This window comes from Apteryx mantelli, chromosome 2, assembly GCF_036417845.1.
Source record: "Apteryx mantelli isolate bAptMan1 chromosome 2, bAptMan1.hap1, whole genome shotgun sequence".
NCBI classification, from domain to species: domain Eukaryota; kingdom Metazoa; phylum Chordata; class Aves; order Apterygiformes; family Apterygidae; genus Apteryx; species Apteryx mantelli.
Window position 1 is genome coordinate 51,360,983 of NC_089979.1, and position 22,606 is coordinate 51,383,588.

Sequence of the window (22,606 nt, forward strand, 5' to 3'; positions counted from 1 at the left end):
TCTTGCATTTGATAGTAAACTGAGCCACTTGTTCCCTCACTACAAGAATGTTTCTAGATAATTGGCTACCTGAAAGACCTTCCAAGTAACAGAAGCAAGTCTCCCCAGAGCTCTGTTTTTATCAAATAACTCAGGAGAGATTCTTATGACTAGTAGTTCATTTATTGGCTGAAACAGCTCAAAAAGCTTAATCAGATTCAAGGTTCCCAATGCCAAGAGTTGTATCCATCCTCTTTAATCATTCATTGTGTATCATTGTGATAGACCACAGCCACAGTAAGCTCCCAAGCACTAGAGTAAAAATGGATTTTCTAAGAAAAGAAATCTTATTGGGAGCATCTTGGGATATAAAAATCTGGTCATCAGCTAATCTAGGGTCACAAAAATCTGCACAGTAAAATTACTTCTACACGAAAGGCTGACAAAGTGAAGCTATACTAATTGATTCTAAGGGTCATTTAAAATTTAAACAGCCATGGCACAGATATGAGGTAACAATAAAAGTGATTAGATATTGAGGGATTGTCAATATCAAGTGCAGCTTCACTGGAATTTCTTACTCCACAACATAAATTCAATTTTTCTGTTTGCAAGAGATTCTTACTTTGGTGGAGGAGGCAGGGATTTACCAGTCAATGTTCTGTCAAATAACCTGCTGTCAGAGTCCTCACACCAAATACATCTGTACAGTTTATCTTTGTTCAGACATCACAAATGTCATACCCTGGAGGCTAATATCTTCCATAGACTATTAGACTCCAAATCACAAAGTTGTACAAGTCTCCAACCACAGACTGGGAATAAAAGCTGTTGCCATGCCTGGCTCATTCACCTGCCAACTAGGGCCAACTCAACTGCTCTCATACCAGCTGGGGCCACCAAGAGCCAGACGCAAACAGCAAGTAGAATGGACATCTGGAAATCTTCATCCCTAATCAGTACTGCATTTGCTGATCATGTGGCTACAAGCACAGAGTGATCATATGGCTACCTGCAGACTAGATCTTCACATATTCATCTTCTGAACTTTGACAGAATGGTTCTGTCAAAAGCATTCACAAAAGAAGGTGAAACTTTCTCACAGAGAAATGGGAGGAATTCTGGGACACCATGGAGCGTGTTATCATGACAATACCTCACATCTCATCAGAAGAAATAGCTTTTTCACTGTGCTTTCATTTAATGTAGTGTGTACATCTACTATCCAGGACCCAATCTACACATACCAGGCAGCACTGCAGTCGGTGTTGCACCCTGAAGGCTATTTCAGAAGCTGTTGATTTGCTGAATGTTGCTGAGTTAGGTCAGTGGAAGAGGCAACTCAAAAAAAAAAAAACCCACCCCTCTCATCTGTCTCTTAGTAAGTATCGGAATTACCCTGCCTACTTAACACAGCCTGACAACCACCAGACTTCACCTCCTGTGATACCAAATTAGCTAGCTGAGTAGCCAGAAAGCATCTACATATGGGAAATGACTTACTAGATGACAGTATCAAGCAAAATAAATGGCAGATACTCTGTTGACAGAACTATTCTTTTCCCCAAAACTACACACAATGACTGCACAGATAGAGTAATGTCCTTAAATTACTGACCGAAAGCCCCTAAACTAATTATCAGAAGAGCCAAATAGCTGAACAGTTTGGGGACTGTATGCCAGACTTGCTGTTACTGAGTTTCTGATACTCTTTGCCTAAGTAACTTCCACTACTTTACTGGCCACTTTCAGAGAATGGATACTGGCCATGTGAACCTTATATGTCACCCAGTATGGCCATTCAGTGTGAAGTTTGGTATCCTCACAGGGAAGGGTAACAGTTCTGAAATTCCTAAAACATTTTTTTCCATGTTCGTGCTTCTGGCCAGCTAAAACTCTCAAAGAGCATTGCCCTGTCAAAACCAGGTTCCCACTGGGCAGGCAACTACTCATCCATTAATGTTTTTGCTTCCCCTAAGTTTTAAGGTCATACAAACAAGGGTGGATAACACTCTGTGTGTTGATCAAGCCAGATTTTATCCAACCAAATGGTTTAGAAAGCTCAAGGGGAAACAGAAGAGGTGTACAGAAAAGGCAGACTACTTTTTCCACAACTTCATTGCTGGCAGTCACATTGTTGAATCAACAATAACCTTCCACACACTTGCCAAAAAAGCAGATGACATCTGCTTCAGCCTGTCATATAGTTACTACATTTTTCTACTTATATGCTACTCAGAGTGCTGACACTGCTAGTTTGGCCTCATATAGTAACAGGTGATACCTTCTCATAAGCATGTGCAAAATAGTAGCAGTGAATTACATTTCCACAGTGCTTCCACACTGCTGAAGAATTGAAATATGAGACATGCTCAGTTATACATCAATGTCACCCTGACTATAACCTTTCATAAACATTTAAAAATCCAGTGGCCAAAATGAAGGCACAAAACAGTCTTCTATGTAACTTAGCTGACTCAGCATGTAGTGCCCTTCAAACACCTGCATGCCACATCTGCTGTTCAAATGTGGAATTTGCTTAACCCCATGACTACTCAATGCATGTGAAGTTGAACTACTGTCCAACATGTGCATTATATCAGGAACTTTGCAACATATTCTTCCACCAGGTCTGTCAGTGCTTAAAGAACAGCCTCACAGCACCACACTTTGCATACTTCCATGCAAATCACAAAATGGAAAAGTAAAATTACGGCAATTTCAAACTACCGTTGCATATGGAAAGCTTCAATTCACGTTAGCTCACCTCTCAAGGTGCTGGCATAGCCTGAAATACTGCTCAGAACAGGTTTGTAAAATCACATTGGAAAAGGAGAAAGGGGATAGGTCTTCATAAAAAGTAAATTAGTAATAGTTGATGACAATCCTTCACTAAAACTTAAGTCACCAACCTGTCCAGATTCTGACTTCACACAGGTGCTAATGAGTTGGTTCTGACCTGGACCAAGGATGCATAACAGCACCTGAAAGTCCAAATGGCAACTTCAGTTGAATGCAGTCCAAGTTGATGAATGGTCTCTGTCCAGATTTGATGAGGCAATGAAGGAAGAAAAATAATCCTTGACTTAGCAAATAAATCCCAGCTAAAGATAAAAGAGTAACCTTTCCGACATAAGACCTAGAACAGCAACTGATATTTCCGAAGTTGGTTTTTTTGAAAGTTAATTTTAATTACATATCCTAAGCTGACATTTCACTAATTTAAATCTTGATCCCATTGCACTGACAGAAATAAGGCATATAGTGAAAAAAGGCATAACAAACTCACAGTACAGTGAGTTTATTCTCTTACCCTTTTTCTTTAACAATCAGTCATTAAGTTTCAAGAAAAGGAAATGCATTTCTTCATATCTGAAAATTTGTTTTATTTGGTTACTTTTTAATTAAGTTTCCTTGATTACAGAAAAGCACTATTTTTCAAAGGGAGTGTTGAAAATGTAACAAGGCATTAAAAATAACTGCTCTTTTGATGCAATTATCAAGTTATTGGTTGTCTCTGTAAAAAAAAATGAAAAAAGTCTGAAATATGATTTAATCAAAATTCTTATAGTTTTTTCATATGAATAAAGAATTAAGTTTAAAAATAGAAACATCATTTGTTTCTGATAATAGAAACTATCTGCTCTGGAAATGCATACTTGAAAGAGCATATATAGACCTATAAATTTCCCAGTACCATATGCTGTTGTAATCTAGCAGCGTTGATCAAATCTGATGGATTGTCAACAACCGGAATTTTAACCACTTCCATATTTCTGTGACTTTTCCTGTTCATTAAAGTTCATTCAGATGGGAAATGTTCTTGCAGGCAGTGGCCTTGAAAGTTCATAAATATCCAAACAAAACTTTAAAAAATCATCCAATACAATGAGTAAAATGTCTTCTTCATCTGCGAACTCAAATGATAATTAATTGTTGTGAATTAACAATATTACACTATAAAGACAGAAAATTTCTATAAAAACTCTTACAGATTAATTTAAGACTCTCTTAGAAGAACTTGTTTAAATTGAATAGGAATCATTCTGTATCGTTATTGTTAATAAATGTTTTATCTAACAGAATGCATACTTATTTTAACTCAGTAGAAAGAAAACTTCCTGCAACACATTGCATCCTCATGAGTAGTATGAAAATTATAATAAGATCCATTAAAAATCTCTTCTCCATTTGCTCCTTAAAACTTTACTCAACTCTTTAAACAGAGGAATTTCCAAGATCTGTTTGAACCCTGAAATACACTTGCAAATGGAAGAAAGTTAGATGTGTATATTCAAAAGTATATCATATTTTTCTCCATCCTACCACCATAAACTCAAAACAGAATACTAAAATAATGAAATGACCGTTCATTAAACGCTGAACATAAACACCTACACAACAAAAATGCAGTATGTTCCAAACAATCATTATGCAGTACATGTAGGAAAGGATTAACAATTGTTCTCCCTTTTTGGTTCATGAAGAATAAAAATTTCTGGAGTGTGGTAATAACAAGAACAAAACTAAAGTCACGTAGACTTTAGTCTGGTAGACCAGCTATCTATCAGACAATCTACAGATTTCAAGATGTGTTTAAAGAGTTACCACAATGATCTCTCTTCATATAAACCTACTTTTAAAAGCACAGAGAACAGCTGTTTTCAGCAGAATGGATACTTCCTATGAAGGACAACATCTCCTCAAACTATATTAGCAGACACACCTATACCAGCAAAACTTCCCTCGACATAATCTAATTGTTCTTGTAAGCTTCTTACTGACATTATCTTGAATGATGCCACTATGTTTGGCATTGCACATCATCCAGAAGACAGTGAGGTCTCTATGCTGAAGAACGTCTGCCAAAGATGTCCTTTATTAGCAGACATGTGACCTTACTACACTTGCAGCATAAACTAATGAAGAAAGTGAGAAAGGGGCAGAAGTCTGATGACCTTTTGGTACATAAACTAAACTTCTTAGAGGTGGACCAATGTAGGATTGGGGTTTCAAGGAAGTGAGACTTGTTCTTAGCTCACAAAAAAGAGCTATTAAAGTGTTTATGCACCTGCTCCAGAACACACCTTAGTGCCACTGATTCCACTCTCTCATGAGTCTCTTAGCTTACAATAGGGTAGGCACGCGCATGCACATAAGTTTCTCACTGTAATGAAGCCTTGAAAACTTAAGCATGGCACTGATTTCTGTCAGAGATCAGGTCATGAAAATAACAAACTATTCAAATGAAATAAAAGTCCTATGCATTTTGGTTAAAAGGTTTGAAAGGTTTTTTAAAAGGTTGAAAGGTTTTGATTTGAAAGGTCATGGTGATTGTGAGAGGTGCCTGAGGACTGGAAGAAAGCAAATGTCACTCCAATCTTCAAAAGGAGCAAGAAGGAGGACCCAGGGAGCTACAGGCCAGTCAGACTCACCTTGATCCCTAGGAAGGTGATGGAGCAGCTAATCCTGGAAACCATTTCTGGGCACACGAACAACAAGAAGGTGATCAGGAGTAGTCAGTGTGGATTCACATGTTTAACCAACCTGATAGCCTTCTACAATGAACAATTCCTTTGGTAGATGAGTGGATAGCAGTGGATGTTGTCTACCGTGACTTCAGTAAGGCTTTTGTCACTGTCTTCCATAACATCCTCATAGGCAAGCTGATGAAGTACAGGCTAGACAAGCAGACAGTGAGGTGGATTGAAAACTGGCTGAACGGCCGAGTTCAGAGGGTTGTGATCAGTGGCATGAATTCTAGCTAGAGGCCAGTAACTAGCCATGTACCCCAGGGGTCAATACTGGGTCTAGTACTGTTTAACATCTTCATTAATCACCTGCATGATAGGACAGAGCGTATCCTCCACAAGTCTGCAGATGAGACAAAGCTGGGAGGAGTGGCTGATACACCAGAGGGTTGTGCTGCCATTCAGAGGGACCTCAACAGGCTAAAGAAATGGGCAGAGAGAAACCTCAAGAAGTTCAATAAAAGGAAGTGCAGAGTCCTGCACCTAGGGAGGAACAACCCCAGGCACCAATACATCCTGGGGCTCTGACCTGCTGGAAAACAGCTCTGCAGAGAAGAACCTGGGGGTTCTGGTGGATGACAAGTTGACCACGAGCCAGCAGTGTGCCCTTGTGGCCAAGAAGGCCAGTGATCAAGTTGAAGGAGGTGATCCTCCCCCTCTACTCAGCCCTGGTGAGGCCACATCTGGAGTGCTGTGTCCAGTTCTGGGCTCCCCAGTACAAGAGGGATGTGGCACTACTGGAGCAAGTCCAGCGAAGGGCTACAAAGATGATTAGGGGACTGGAGCATCTCTCCTATGAGGAAAGGCTGAGAGAGCTGGGCCTGTTTAGCCTGGAGAAGAGAAGACTGAGAGGGGATCTTATCAGTGTGTATAAATATCTGAAGGGAGGGTGTCAAGAGGATGGGGCCAGACTCTTCTCAGTGGTGCCCAGTGACAGGATAAGAGGCAATGGGCACAAACTCAAACACAGGAAGTTTCATCTGAATTTAAGAAAAAACTTTTTTTACTGTGAGGGTGAGTGATTACTGGAACAGGTGGTCCAGAGAGGTTGTGGAGTCTCCACCCTAGGAGATATTCAGAAGTCATCTGGACAGGGTCCTGGGCAACGTACTCCAGGTGAGCCTGTTGAACAGGGTTGGACTAGACGATGTCCAAAGATCTCTTCCAACCTCAACCATTCTGTGATTCTGTGATTTCTTGTGGTTTCAAGGAGGATCAGGGGAGGACCCCCTCTTTTCAGTAACCTCTCAGTGGGACTTGAGGGCACCCACGCTTACTCAGAGACTTAATAATCACTCCTGACAATCAGAATTTGGCAATCTCCAACAATGAATTCTGCAGAGAAAACTGATATAAAAAAATGCCAGCTAGAGAGAGCCAAACTGGAGTTTTTGGCAGTTACTAGTTACACTTCTGGGCATCTGGAAAAGTAGCTACTGCAAACGTGCAGAGAAAAGCTCACGTGGGTAGTATGTGAGACACATTAGATCCACTGAATGTGTTCCAAACAGTTTGACCACATACATATATAACAATGCTAATGCCACACAGCACATTTGTGGAGACACATAGCACACCACACAGAAGGCATTCTTTGCATGCCAGCTTCACAGTCTGGGGCACAGAAGCCACCAATAAACACAGGACTTCCAAAATTGTTCAGCTAGCACTGTATGCGTAGTATTCATATCACTTTTTCAATTAACTAGCCACTGATGCTAAAAAGCTACATTTTTACTTAGATAAGTCAGTCCCTGTGAATATGCATCACTGACATTATTGGAGACGCTGAGTCCTTTTTCTATCACAGTTGATGTGCAGGACCAGAAGGGAGAAGTTCTCCATGATTCATGGCCAGTATTCTGGAAGGAACACTTTCAGAAGTGAAAGGGTAGTCCATTGTCCAGGTTCAATCAGTCTTAGTCTTTTTGCCAAGACTGCAGGCAAGTACATCAATTAGTGTCAGTTATAATCTTGAAATTTCTCATGCAGTCACATTTCCAGTGGGAACTGGTCAAAGACCAGCTCAATGCTCATAACTATTTCTTACATATGGCCTATTTTTTCACAGAACACTGAAGCTATTCATATAGGAAAGGATTTGTAGGATTCAGACCTTGGTGTGCAGGAGATAAACATCCCTTCATGAAGGCTATAGTCCAAAGTAAAAAGAACACAGTAGTACTGTCAGCGCTGAAAGGAAACACAGGGAAGAGTGCAGGGTTGAATGGTATCAGGAAAGGTTCTGCTTTTACTATACTCAGTTTAAGTTGAAAGTGAGGTACTTGACAACATACCATAGAATGAATGTATTACGTAGGACTGTGTCAGAGCCTTGAGTGCACTAATAGACTTTAAATGCCCTGACCAGCCTCACATGGGGCCTCCATCCACACCCCACCACTGCCCATGGGCCCAAAAGCTCTATTTAAGCTCAGCCCTGGGTGTTCAGTCCCCACATGAGCTATGCTGAAGGGGTGTTGGTCTGCAGCTCAACCACAGCTGTGCCTGGCCCTGCTGATACAGACCCCAGACTGTGGGTTGACTTCCCACTTGGTTTCAGCCCTGCCTCATCACTAGGGACCTGTCCAGCAATCACTGGACCTGATCCTGACCTGTGGAATGATTTCCTGGTGTGACCTTGGAGCTGCCTCATCACCACTGACTTGCTGGCTGATCTGGACTCTTGGTGGAAACTGGCTGCAGTCTCTGGGTCTGCCCTACTCTCCTTGCTTGGGTACTGTGGGACTGGGTCCTGGCTGGTGAGGCCTCTGCCCTGCCAGCCATGTTACTGCCCTTGGCTTCCTGTCCCATAGGGAAACAGCTGGCCATTGCAGCTGCCTGACAGACTGATCATGGGAAGGGAGGTGGGAGATGTACAGACACTGTCTAAAAGACTGTAGTTTAACAGATAAGAGTCAAGAGGGAAGTGAGACCCAGAAGTGAGAGTAAAGACCTTCTTAAGGAATGTTGAAAAAGAACCAGAGGAAGATAGTGTCAGGAAAGTTGAGGAGAGCAAGCCTTATCTTTTTTTTCCTGCACACTTTGAGAATAAAATCTCTGAATGCCCAATACACATTTTAAAGCCAATGACCTAGAGCTATTAATGTAAGCAAAAGGAAAAACTGTAGAGCCACCTGAAAGATCATTTAATTAAAGCTTCAAGAAAATACATCCTATTGCATACATATTAAAGAAAAACATATGAGTAAAAAAAGCTGTATTTAGGGTACTTAACTCAAAATGTGCTGCTGCTATGTGACTGAGAAATAAATGGATTGTTCACTACCTGATAGAACTTCTAGAAACATTTGTCAGACAGCTACCTGATCAGCTAAAGTTGTTAATCTAGTGTTCACAAGAAGTGGATTCATCTTACTGTGATATGAGACAAAATCAGCTAACTTCAAAGCACAATGCTTTGTGGCATGATCCCAAATTGGCCTCCTTTAGAAAGAGGAGGGCTTTTCTCTGGTATGAAGTAATATAAAATTTTCTATGATGCTAGCATCCCAATTTTTGGTCATTGCAGGGACAATGTTGGACCTTCCCCAGCCCTAAAAGCCCCCTTTTCTGAAGTGAACCACAGCACCAGAGCAGGGTCAGTGCTACTAGGGAGCCAGCTCTATAGAGGTTCCAAGGAAAGACTGTCTCATTGTGGGGGCAATTCTGTAGGGCTGCAGAAGCTTTATTTAGTGGTTCCTGTGGGCTGATCTGTAGAACTTCTGGGCATTAATACAGAGGTTCTGCAATTCCACACTGGACTTGGGTCTACTTTCAGTCAGCTGTAATATAAAATCTACAATAGTCAAGCACTATGATTACATTCATTACAATGAATGTAATGACTGTTTTGGGAGGCCTAGTTCAATGCAGCTTACCATGATAAATCTACTGCCACTTGACAGTTTCCCCTGAGAAGGGGCCTACAGGACACTTTCTATTCTAGAGAATGATAGTTTAATTAATTGTAACTTCAGACCCATTTTAGCAAATGATGTCAGATCTTTTGTAAGAGAAGAACAATTGTTTTTAATAACCACAGCAATAGCTGATTAATATCCTCAACAACAAATATTTTTTGTTAAGCTATGCACATGATTGCGATCAAATATAAAAACTAAATTCACAATAAACACCTAATACAAAAGCAACTCAGAAGATCTGCCAAAATATGCGGGCTTTTTGCAAAACATTTACATGCTTTAATCAGCGGCTAACATAGAAGCCTCAAGTCCTTCACAGTCCACACCACTGATCTTAAGTTCATGGTTGAGTTTTCCTTCCTTCCTTCCTTCCTTCCTTCCATCCTTCCTTTCCACTGTGTGTGTGTGCACACAGTGGTGTGAACCCTGATTAACAGTTAATTTAGCTATTTAGCTGTAGAACTTGGTAACAGCAAGATCACAATAAAAAGCAAAGGCTATCTTAATTGCTGAGATTTCCTGCATATAACCACACTGCAGACCAGAAGTATCAACCTTGGAAAAATCACTCTTTTTTTTTTTCACTGTTTCAGCTTTTCTTTTGATAAAATAAGAACAAAAATGCTTCTCTGTCTCTTTCAAAGTTCAGGCACTTATACTCACAAAATACTCAGATTCTACAGGGAGAAGCAGCATATTGAAAAAAAAGCACAATAAATATATGATTACCATTTTGTAACAACTATCTGGAGAGATTTCACAACTGTTCTTCATGTTTCTGCTGAACAATGGTATTGCCCATAAAAGGTGCAAGTTTGAGAATGAAAAAGTAAACTCTGAAAAGGTTTTTCTAATCAGTAGGCAAGCAAGGACCCCATCTCAAATGCTGTCTGAGAATTTTATCTGTTGAAAGCATTACTTTCATCACACACTGTACTCTCACTGTAGAGCAGGCTACAGCTAGCAGGCCACAAAGCAATGATTTTCTGGAAGACACTCAGGAGAAGTCTAATGTGCTTTGTGCAAATCTTTTGCTTGGATTAGAATCCTTGAAATGGTAGATGTTCCTTTGTAAGACTGTGAGCAGAACAATCAAAATTAGAAGTGAATGAAGTGAGCATAGTTGATTCCATGGAAGATAAGGTCTATCACAAGTCATTTTCCTTACACATTCCATGTGTTCTGAAAACTTGAGGTCATGAGCCATGTATATCACATGTACATGCACAAAGAAAAAGTTCATTTCTGAAGCAACAAAAAAATCTAAACTAAATGGAAACAACAACAACATGGAAAACAGCACTATTGCAAGTCGTACGTAATGAAAGCAGTGTCCGATCACATGCACTAGACATGAAAGATTTTCACAGCATAGCCAGTTTTCTAAGAATTCCTTGACACCAGCACCAACAAATAAACTAGAAATCAGGTTTCAGGCTTTTCTCAACATGTTTCATATCAAGTTGACAAACTGCTATAGAAAACAGTTTCAGATCCCTTCTCCCATCAATATGGAAATAAAAAAAGAGCGTACAGCACTTGTGAGTATATTTATTTATTTCTCTTAGAGAGCAAAGAGACAGAGAGAACTATTTTGGACACCACATTCCACTGTATGCCTTCAAATTATGACAGTAGTTAATTAAAAATATCACCACACCACCACTACATAAAAACAGTCATCTATTAGTGCATGAGGTCTCAGAGAGTCTGAGCCTTTGAGCGTTACACTATTGCCACAAAAGCACCGCAAAGAAATGACACTAAAAGCAGTGTCAATACTAAAAGCAACAATGAAAACTGCGGACTATATTTTTCAAAGTGTAACGATTAGACATTTAATTTTCATTCATTTTCATGCACTATCATGCTATCCTGAACCTTCATCTTCTGCTTCTGAACACAGAGTTCAGCAAAATACCTGGGGGAGTATTAATGTAATATCTGCTGAGCATTAAGAAAGCCAAAGATGAGGGCACACCTGCTAAAACTAGGCAATCCAGAGAGTCATGTGAAGGTCAATGAACTTCAGGCAGACATTCTGGATTTGCAAGTATAAAATACGTTGAAGACTATGTTGGCAAAATCTGGACCAATTAAAGGAACAAGCAAAACTTATTTGATCCAAGTATTTTAAACAAGTCAGGAATAGCCACAGTATAAATATGTATGTTATCAGGATGGAGAGATGCCTCAGGGATCAACATTATAATTATTATTCAGAAGGACTGTGATTGATTAGAAAATTTAACTAAAGTACAGTAGGTCAGAAAGGGAAGCATAGCAGGGCTTTTGCTTTAAGGTTTTTGCTTTTTCTCATATTACAAACTACAACAAAATGAGCATTTTTCTAGCAGAAAGATTTAAGATCCTGGAGGGATTTTGACTTTCAAAACCATTCCTAGTCCTTGTGAACCAGAAACAAATGTGGGTGGGTGTTCTATTTTAACTCCATTTTAATCAGCTCTCAAACTTTCATCACCGTGCAACTATTTAATTAAATGCTGTCTTCTGAACACTGACAAAAGGCTCTATTGGGACTCCACTCTTAGTCTTAAAGACTGCAGCAAATGAAAAGATTTTGACACTGCACTAAGTTCTGCTTCCTCTACTTGTGAATATTTGATGATCAACTTAGTCATTGCTTCTCCGCATGCAAATGTACTTTAATCTTTGTCAGTAAGTTGCATATTTTGTTTGCAGAAAAAGCTATTCTGTGTTAAAATAAAGAATGGGACAACTATTCAGTGAGGAAAACTATGTCTTCCTCATCTTTTCAGTATTACAGCATGTGGATCTGCAAGGTATTTAGGCACACATTTAACTTTAAGCACATTTATTTTTCCCTAGAAACCAAAACTTTCATTTCATCTCACCTAAACTGAGTGAATTGGACTCTGAAAACATCTGTCTCTCTCTGCTAACTACTGAGAAAATCTGCATGACAGACTTAGACTAAGCTCTTAATTTTTAGGTCCCTGAAATAGGGTAGGGTGAATTGGGGTCTTCATGTTTACCTATTTGCTTGAGTAGACTTACTCCATCATAGTATTTACTTTCCTTCTTTATTATTAGCATTGTGCATAGGGACTTTATTAGAACACTGTGCACAACAATATGAATTTGGGGTGCGAGAATACAAGGCAAATGTTAAGAGTGAATCCCAAGTTCAAACAGATCCTGAAGCTAAGATTTAACTGACTGAACACACAGATGGGATCAAGTCTGTGAAATGAAAAAAAAACATGAATCCTACTAAACCCTTGTCCGTTCACCAACTAAAATTATCCCTTCCTGATCACATAACCTGCAGTCATCCTGACCTCTTGTCTTGCGTTTCCCTTGCTTCCATGTACGCGAATTTGAAGTCACCTTTCCAAGTAGTACCAGAGTAAAGAGAAAAACATGGTCTCCTTCCCAGAAAACCTTTAATAATTAGAAGAATTTCAGTACATATCAGTTGGTCTCCAAGGAGTTCAACGAGAAGCGGGCACTCAGTCCATATCTTTCCTCCAGAGGAAGAGAGTTCTCTGAAGTTTATGCAACACAGAAAAGTTTAAGGGTCTGTTAGTAGATCTCCAAAGAAATGTACAAATACACAGTGGAGTCAGTAATTTTGGATGCAACAGCTTCATGGGTGCTACACAAGATTCTGATGATGATATATAAGTGCTGGCCAGAAATATGCTGGACTACACTGCAAGGTAAATTATAGACTTCAGTCTGCAACCTAATCCTATGTCATGCAGAAACCACGATGGTTGCAAGAAGCTCAGAAGGTAAGGCCTGCCTTACTGGGAGGTGACTGTCTTCCCATGCTACTCATAGCACTCTGCTCTCTGTTCAGTGTCCCTACTCTGTACGCCCAGACAGACAGGCACATTTCTTTACAATTCGCTGGGAAAGAATGACTGAGTTGTGCACTTTACAGGAGCACAAAGCATCAGGGGATGCAGAGCCATCAACAGCACATTGCACCAGAAAGAGCAACACTAACTCAGAGATAGCTCTGATCACTCTGTGCTAGGCTAATGTGGATGCTGTGACCCAAAGATTAATCAGCATACACATAGCTCTCCTTTCTTTCATGGTACAGTCAAGAAAAACAATCATAACTGGCATGTCAGTCATGCAATTAATATATATACAAAAATCACAGCAGTTTAGTTTAACTGTTGAAATTCTCCATCTCAATCTTAAGTTGTCTTGCATTTCTGCACTGCTGGTACACTGGAAGGTTTCAAAAACACTACAGAATGAAGATACCATCCAAATGTGAACCATTCCAGTCATGTGAGGGATGGGAGCATTAACCCCTCATAAAAGAAGTAACCACAGCACCCAGGGAGAAAACGATTTGCACCTGGTTCCCCAGCAAAGCAGCAGCCAAGTCTCACAACAAAACTAATTTTTTTTTTTTAATCATTTCTCCCCTTGCTGACAATTAACTTGAAAGCCTACTAAAAAAAAAATCCTGTGCTATATAATCAGTGTCAGTAAACAGCTACTATTGTCCAAAAAATATATATATATATTGCAGCTCAATATGTATTTATAGCCATATATTTCCAGCTGGTGTAAACTTGCAGGGCATAACTAATTTTACTGGAACAGTGCCCAATTATGGCAGCTGAGAATCTGGCCTTATGACTTAAAAGCTACATTTACAGATACAGAGTCTTTACTGCTAGCCTATCGCCTGCAGGAGAAATCAGAGTGTCCATGTTACTAGTCATATTACTAATTCACATTACAGTGATTTGCTGTCCCATCCTTTTAGGCTATTCTATCAATATTTTTCTGTTTCAAGAAACTGTCTTATCTCAGAGATCTTGCTGTACAACAAAGAAACCAGAAAGACCCCCGAGGCAAAAGCAGACTCCCAAAATTAGTCTAAAAATAAGTGTATGGTATGAATCATGAAAAGTCTGTGTACCCATGGAAAAGGAGAATATGAAATGGTAGGTAGAGCCCCAGTTTCAATGGGCCAATCCTCTCTGTAACCTCAGGTTAAGGAATTATAATGCCTGTGTCAAGAAGGCACACAGTCAGTGAATCAGTGTGATACCTGTGGCAAGAAACCACATCATCAAAATTCCTGAGGAAGCTAATCACTTTAGTAAAGTTAAATTAGTAAAAACAAAACACATGCCACATAAAAAAGCATGGCACTGGAAGGTAAAATCATCAGTTCAAACATTCGCTCTGCAATTGTAAAGCTTTTATATAAATACAGAAAATGATCAAACGTTAAATAGTAGCTCATGCACTCACCTGTCCCAGATCTAAAGTGACATTGACTTCATTGTACTTTAAGCCCATAGAAAGAGGAGGACTTTGCCACCAGCGTTCGGTTCCATCAATCGCATTAGTTACAGGGTGAGCTTTGCTGGGATCATCAGCATTGCAATAATCACAAAACTGGCCCTGAAACACAATATATTGAAGAGATGGTGTCAGTTGAAATCCTATGCACTGCAGATGCTGTTGTTAATTGAGATTCTAAAATAGAGCTTTGACTAAAAGAGTGGTTAAATTTTGTTTCTCTGTTTATATAGTGTATTTCTGAGTTTTTATGTAAAAATGTTACAAAATTAAAGTATACACTTACACCTGGATACACACACAGTTTTATGTTACAAAACAAAAAATGTCAAAAATCTCTTCAAGGAAACTACAATAAATCTTTTCTTTTTTTATTAGTAAACATACTGATACTTTGGTGAAATTACCTATACCTATTCCTGCAGGCTCTCTGAGGAAATTAATGAAATGAAGAAGCTTAATACAGGATTAAGAGCAAGGCACAAATTATCCTCGGTTCTTCTAAACTACTGTGAAATATCATTATATGCACATAGATGGATATTAACAAAACAATAAAAATACTATACCTGCTACTCATTTATAATTTTGGTTTTATAACTTCATAATACTGATTTCATTTTTTTCATGACATTATAATATGTGCTGAATCAGAGACTTCTGAAAAATACACGTTCACAGAAAATGTAATGGATAATGTGGAGTGCTCCCTTTAAGAACAATTAAAGAATCCCATTGTATTTTCACTTGCACAAGTTGCCACCCAACTCTCAGTCCACAATTAAAGCCATACTCTGGAAATGCCCTGATAAGCTCTCTCTGATAGTATCTAAAGCTCTTTGTACTGTTCTGTGTAATAACAATGAATAGTCTTCAGAAAACTTAATTGTCTTTTAACATGATATCTTGGCTTGCCCCACAGACAGTATTTTTATCTTCAAGAAACCGCATTTGACAGTCCACTAAGATTAGTGTTAAGTGTTGAAATCAGTTACTAAGGGATTTTTTTACTATCCCACTCACGTCCTACTTCAGTCACTGGGTACAGAGTCTTCTCAGAAGTAGATAATCGATGGAAGTGTTAAACAGTGTCAGGCACAGATCTTTGTAGAACCTCACTAGAAAAATGGCATCTTCATTAAATGGTAGTATCCCCTCAATGGTGACTTTGGATATCTGTCAGAGAGTTGCTTAATCCACTCAGTCTGTGAGGTGTAGACATTGTACTGGATTAATTTTTTAAATAAGGATGAAATACTACATCAAATTTCTTTTAAATGTCATATTTGCACCACTCCCTTTGTCAGTTAAACATATTTTCACAGAATCACAGAATAGTTGAGGTTGGAAGGGACCTTTGGACGTCATCTAGTCCAACCCACCTGCTCTAGCAGGGTCACCTAGAACACATTGCCCAGGACCCTGTCCAGATGACTTCTGAATATCTCCTAGGGTGGAGACTCCACAACCTCTCTGGACCACCTGTTCCAGTAATCACTCACCCTCACAGTAAAAAAAAGTTTTTTCTTAAATTCAGATGAAACTTCCTGTGTTTGAGTTTGTGCCCATTGCCTCTTATCCTGTCACTGGGCACCACTGAAAAGAGTCTGGTCCCATCCTCTTGACACCCTCCCTTCAGATATTTATACACACTGATAAGATCCCCTCTCAGTCTTCTCTTCTCCAGGCTAAACAGGCCCAGCTCTCTCAGCCTTTCCTCATAGGAGAGATGCTCCAGTCCCCTAATCATCTTTGTAGCCCTTCGCTGGACTTGCTCCAGTAGTGCCACATCCCTCTTGTACTGGGGAGCCCAGAACTGGACACAGCACTCCAGATGTGGCCTCACCAGGGCTGAGTAGAGGGGGAGGATCACCGCCCTTGACCTGCTGGCAACACTCTTCCTAATGCACCCCAGGACACCATTGGCCTTCTTGGCCACAAGGGCACATTGCTAGCTCATGGTCAACTTGTCATCCACCAGGACCCCCAGGTCCTTCTCTGTAGAGCTGCTTTCATCAAAAAATGAGAAAAAAATTTTTTGACAAATCTGTTGTTTCTATAATCCATGTTGTCTGGCCTTAAGTTTACTCCTACCATTTAAGTATTAATGGAATCCCACATGACTGCCATTATTTTGTTTGTGATTGATGTCAGGCTAACCAGTCTAAAGTAACTAGGGAAAACACACTTGCCAACTTTTAATACAGGAATAGCAGCAGCACTGTTTCATTCTTACTGGGTGCAAGCCTTGCAATCTTGCTGATTATAAGATGTTTATCTCTCATAAAATTTGTTTAACATCTTCCTTAGTTACTAATGGGTTGGAAACTACTTCATCATTCTCATGTGATACAAACACATCATCTCGTGTCTTTCCAAATACAAAGCATAGATATTCACTGAATATTTCTGCATTTTCTGCATCAGGAATAATAACTTCAGTCTCTGCATCTGGTCTTGTCCCACTCCTGCTCTTGTTGAAAGCCCAGAATATGCTGTTGCTTACAGAAGAGATAACTAGCATGAGTTGTTCTGATTCAGCACTGTACTTGTCAACCTGACTAAGTATTAACTCTTGAGAATTCAGAGTTGTTTAAAGACTTACTAAATTCTCATGTACATATGTTGGTTAGCTATGTCTGCAGATCATGTTATAATATGATTCTCCTCCAGCTCTGCTAGAGATGATCTGGCTGACTTTCGTACAAACAACTGCAATATGCCAGGACACTACTGGATTCTGGCATAGTTTGCTGCAGTAGACACCACATCAGCCTGTGATAGCTACAGGCAACATTGCCAATTTCTGTAACGACCGCAAAGAACAGTGTGTCACAATCTGCAAAAATCAATACACTGAGAAATTAATCTATGCACTAATGACTGCAGTTACCACCACATCAGAGCATCTTTACAGTTAGGAAGAATTTCCTGACAAACGCAACTTAGAGTTCTGACATCTATATTAAAACAGTTCTAGCTTCCTTAAATAGTTTTATAAAATGCATGAAACAGTCTTTAGATGTAAATTCAAGTTCACTGTAATCAGGCTGGAAATATAGAGGAAACAGTTGCTGCTACAGCAGTTTTAACTCTAGTCTGGAAGCAACTTCAAAGAAAGGCTAAATGAAGAGAAAACAATGAGGAGTATTAAATGCAAGTGTTACATTTACATACACCTATGTTATTTCACTATACTGCAGCACTTGATCTGAACTCAAGATACCACCTTCTTCTCTTTCTTTTTGACGCATAATTCAAAGAATTTCATTGCAACAGCTGGAGTTTCAGTTATTTAAAGTACATTCCAGACAACTTGCCAACAAGACAGCAAAACAAAAAAATGAAAGAAATAAATTGTTGGACAGAGCAGCCTCCTCTGCTTCCCACTGGCAATATCTGCAGGCATGCCACACAGTCTGTCTGCTATAGACGTCTCAATCCCAGGACCCTGGGCCTCGAGATACTTTTTGATTTTGGCTGCAGTTCATCAGCCAGGCAGGTGTGCATTTGCTGGTGACCTTGTTACCTCCTTTCCCTTGATTCTCTTGAGTGAAGGACAACACTGCAACTACATAAAGCAGTTTGCTGAAACACACCAATGTGGACCAATGACACCCAGGGAAGAAAAAGTCTCACCTGTAAATTATAGAAAGCTACAATAATGAGGGATTTGTTCACAATCTAATACCTAGAAGTTTTGCACTCACTGGCAGGGCAGGACAAGTATGCAGTTAAACTCTAATTCACACCCGCACACCATTGTAGATAGATTTGCAGACAAAATGAGATATGCCATTTATCCATCAGAGCTGCTGAAATGTTTTGCACTGAGGTGCATCTGTTCACTCAGTACTATTCTTATTAAGTGATCATCCCGCTTGCCAGCGTGCTAATTAAGGAAATATACTGCTTTCTACAGTGTGTGTTCAGCACTGTATGTAAGTGTACGTTCAGTACTGTATAAGCCTCAGATTGTACCATGTGGTTGAGCAGTATGTGAAGGAACTGTCCAGTCTACCTACCAGCTCTTGGAAGGGCTCTAAATGACCTCCAAATGTTCCTTCTAGATTTGCCTGGGACCACACACTTCATTAAAACACACATCATCAAATAATAGGGTGCACCAAAGAGACCAAGAAGCAGCGGAAACTAGGGTATTCTTTTCTCTGCCTTATTTTAAGTGCTTGTGATAGCACTGGCAACAGAACAGTCTGCTCCCTTCATTTCATGATTATTTGAAATACTAAAGAGGTCAAGCACAGTCTCCGCACCTTCTTTCCAGTTTCCACATTTGTCCAGTGACAGCCATAATCCAACTTTGTATATACCTCAAAAGTGAGTGATTCAACTGTACAGCATTGCTCAAACTTGGAACTGGCTTACTACAGTGTCTATTATAGCTGTCACTTTACGTAAAAGCCGTGTGATCTTCTGTCAGACTCTTAAGAAAGAGCAGATGAATACTCATGCTGATTTAAATCCTTTGTAAGCTCAGCCTCTGTAAGAATTTAATATACTTCTGTCCATTTTTCCACAAAAAGAGATTCTCTTATTTACAGTGTCTTTGAACTTGAGAGGTGGAGTGGCTTGATAATATGTACATTGTGCTGTTATCACATTTTCCATGGCTGGATTTCCCTGGCCTTTTGGAAGAATTTCCAACCCCTCTTGAACCACAACAACTACTGGTAAACTACAGAAGTATTCATGTTATGTATCTCAATGGGGCTTTGTTAAAATTGGAGAGAGAGGCTGCTGTAGCCATGTTTACACAAATGCTGAAAGAGGCACAACATGCTCTCTTGTGCCATGGCTGAGCTATCAGTAATCCTTCTGGCAATCTGAATCAGGCACAAACCATAATTACCCTCTAACCTAAGACCTGTAAGGTAAATATTTAACAAGAGGAACTCCCCTCCTTTCTAACCTCTTCCTACATACAGCAAACTTCATGAATTCATTTCAACTGGGTATTAGTACGTAAATGGAACTATTAAAAAAAAAAGTGGCAACGCATCACACAACATGCCTTGTCCACTTACTTGACATCTTTATTTGCTATTTATCTTGCTGACTTTTGTTATACTGCAATTTCTAATATTTCATGGCATATCACTACGAGATTTCACTATATCACTGGGTTACACAGTGTGTTGCTGGAAATGTGGCAGAGATGACTGAGCTTTCTTTTCACCTGGTGGCATGGTTGCTTCAGGCAGTTTCAAACACGGGTGTTGTGTTCAGTATGGAGGGATGGTTGCCTAAGCTGCAGAGATATTTTAGAAACATAGGACCAAGCAGCTTCCTGATCATCACAGATTTTCTTTGTAACCTTAGTTTAACATTTAACACCTGTGACACAGTTTTCCTATTAGTAAAACTGCATATTACTCATCCTGAAAGCATCTCCAAAGCACTTGGAGCTTTTTATGATGGAGGGCACTACATGGAGTGAAGGTAAACTGAGAAGACTTCATGGTGAGGCAGGAAGGCATTACAGACAGAAGTTCAGGACAAAACACAGCGTTGGATGTGACTGCCTAACAAACTGTGATGGCAGGCTGCATGACAGTGCATGCTCCCTTCTGGCACACGACAAAGAGTATACACACTGCACCTTCTCAGTCCTCCCCCCCTCTCCTGAGCACCTGCACCCCACTAAAAAACAAGAAGATGAGCTTTCTTATCCCCTGGAACCTCTTCTGAAACCAGATCTCAAGGGTTATTTGAATATTAAAACATATAAACACCTCATAAGACTTATAAACACTAACCCTTCTTCCAAGATCCAAAAAGTTACTTGCATTCTTTCTGTACTGCCTGGAGTCATAAACTGGACCTTAAAGTTTTCAAAATCCCTTTCATATTGCAGTTGCATCCTGGCTGTCCTCTGATCCCACAAGTGAAAATACAAATAAAATAACTTTGGAAGGTCTGAAGGCTCTAGGAAAGTCCCCCCTTAAATAAAGTACTGATAGAAACGATACTGAACATATATTTCACTACATCACAGAGTGATGCATTTGTTGCTCCTTCCTTACCCTCTGCATAGACATGTTCACACAAGTTTCTACAAAAGGAGGATTATATATTTCCAATAACCCTTTCTTTGCCTTTTATGTTTGTCTTTTTTTGCCACTGGCAAGAAATGCATGTAATAAGCTTATCCTCTGCTAGGAGAGACCATCCTCCTCCTCACTGTCTGGCGTTCTCATACTCCCTTTCCAGAGTCGCAAAGGGACCCCTGGCTTCGTCCCACAAGCAGCGCAAGGCATTGACTACAAGCCTCAATGCTTAGTAGTTGTAAAATGCCACAAAACCAGCTGTCTAAAAGGGGACATCTTCCCCCCACCCCCATTCCCCCGAAAGGTACCCTCTCTCCAACGAAGCGGTTAGAAGTGCAGTGCCTCCACACACACCCCGCCCCTTTGCTCACTGCTTCATCCCCGGAAGGGAATAAGGGGATCCAGAAGGGATCCCTGCAGGATCAAGAGCCCAGCGCTGAAGCCACCAAACACCTGACGGTCTCTAACTAACCCTCAGAGGTTCAAGCGCTGGGGGGGGAGGAGAGGAACAGGCCCCCCCTGAGCACCTCGCCCTGCGGGGGCCGGAGGGCCCTGCGCGGCCGCGGAAAGCGGGGCAGTGCGGGGCAGGGGCGAGGGCAGCTTGCGCGCCGCCCCCCCGGGCAGAGGGGACCCCACCCCAGCGGCCGCCGCGCGCCCCAACGGCCGCCGCGCGCCCCAGCGGCCGCCTCTGACAGGCAGCGGCGCGCGACCGCGGCGGCGGCGGCGGCGCCCCCGAGCGCCCGCCGAAGCGGGGCGCCGCCGGCGCCACGGCCCCGCTGCGCCCCGGTTACCTGGATGGCGCGTCCCACCGGGGCCGCCGCCGGTCCCCCCACCAGCTTGCAGTACAGCTCCGGCCGCGGCCTCCCGCCGCCGCCGCCGCTCGCCTCCTCCCCGCAGGTGGCCGTCGCCCAGATGCGGGCTGTCTCGGCCAGGTTGAAGTACGGCGGGTGGAGGCTGAGCGCGGCCCCGCGGGAGCCGGGCGGCCCCAGCTGCGAGGCGCAGAGGGTGCAGAGAGGCGAGAGGAGCGCCCAGAAGAGCCGGGAGCCCCGCGTCGAGGCAGCGGGCGCCGAGCGGCTCCGCCGCGGCCGCGCCGCGGCCATGCTGAGCGGGGCTCTGCCCTCGCCGCCCCCCGGCGGCCCTATAGCGGCGGTGGGCGGGCTGGGGGCAGGAGGCAGGAGGCGCCCGGCCCTGCCTGCGCTCTGCCCGCGCCTCGCTGCGGGCTACGGCGAGGCGCGGCGAGGCGGGAGCCCACCCCCTGCCGCGGGGCGCCGGGCGCAGCGGGCCGGGCCGGGGGCTGTGCGGGCCCCAGCCGTGCGGGGCCGGCGGCAGCGCCCTCCTCCGCGGCCAGGGGTCTCTGCGCAGGTGGGAGCCCAGCTCGGGACCCCACGCCAGCCGCTTCAGGCGTCTTTCGAGAGGCGACTCTGCACCACAGTTCTGCGCCAGCTTTCTCTCCCCCCCCCCGCCCCCTCAATAAATGTGCAGTTTAATGTTTTTAAGGGGCTGTGACCCGCCAAATGTATCATAAAATTAAGACTTCCTGGGCTTTCTCCTAGCACGGGGGATGTTTGCATACGAGGTGCACCCTGCTTCCACCTGTGGATCCTTGGGGAGATGCCCTGCTCAGCCCTGCTGCGGACATCACAGCTTCCCTTGCCGTTATCAGTTCCCCGATGCTGCTGGAAGTTGTGCAGTCCAGGCCAGTGCTCTGCAAAGCACAGCAAGTGCACTTGATTCTTTGTGCAAAGGTGGCTCCTGCTCATCCAAGGCAGACAATGAA

The 22,606-nt window shown here is 41.9% G+C and overlaps 1 protein-coding gene across 1 annotated transcript in view; it reads right to left on the reverse strand.

Moving 5' to 3' along the window:
- Window positions 1-21,929, reverse strand: part of LAMA3 (laminin subunit alpha 3) — a 130,872-nt gene extending 108,943 nt beyond the window's left edge. Inside the window, 2 exon segments of the mRNA XM_067290025.1 lie at window positions 14,711-14,863; window positions 21,621-21,929. Of these exon segments, the coding sequence (XP_067146126.1) occupies window positions 14,711-14,863; window positions 21,621-21,929 (462 nt within the window).
- Window positions 21,930-22,606: the final 677 nt, after the last annotated feature.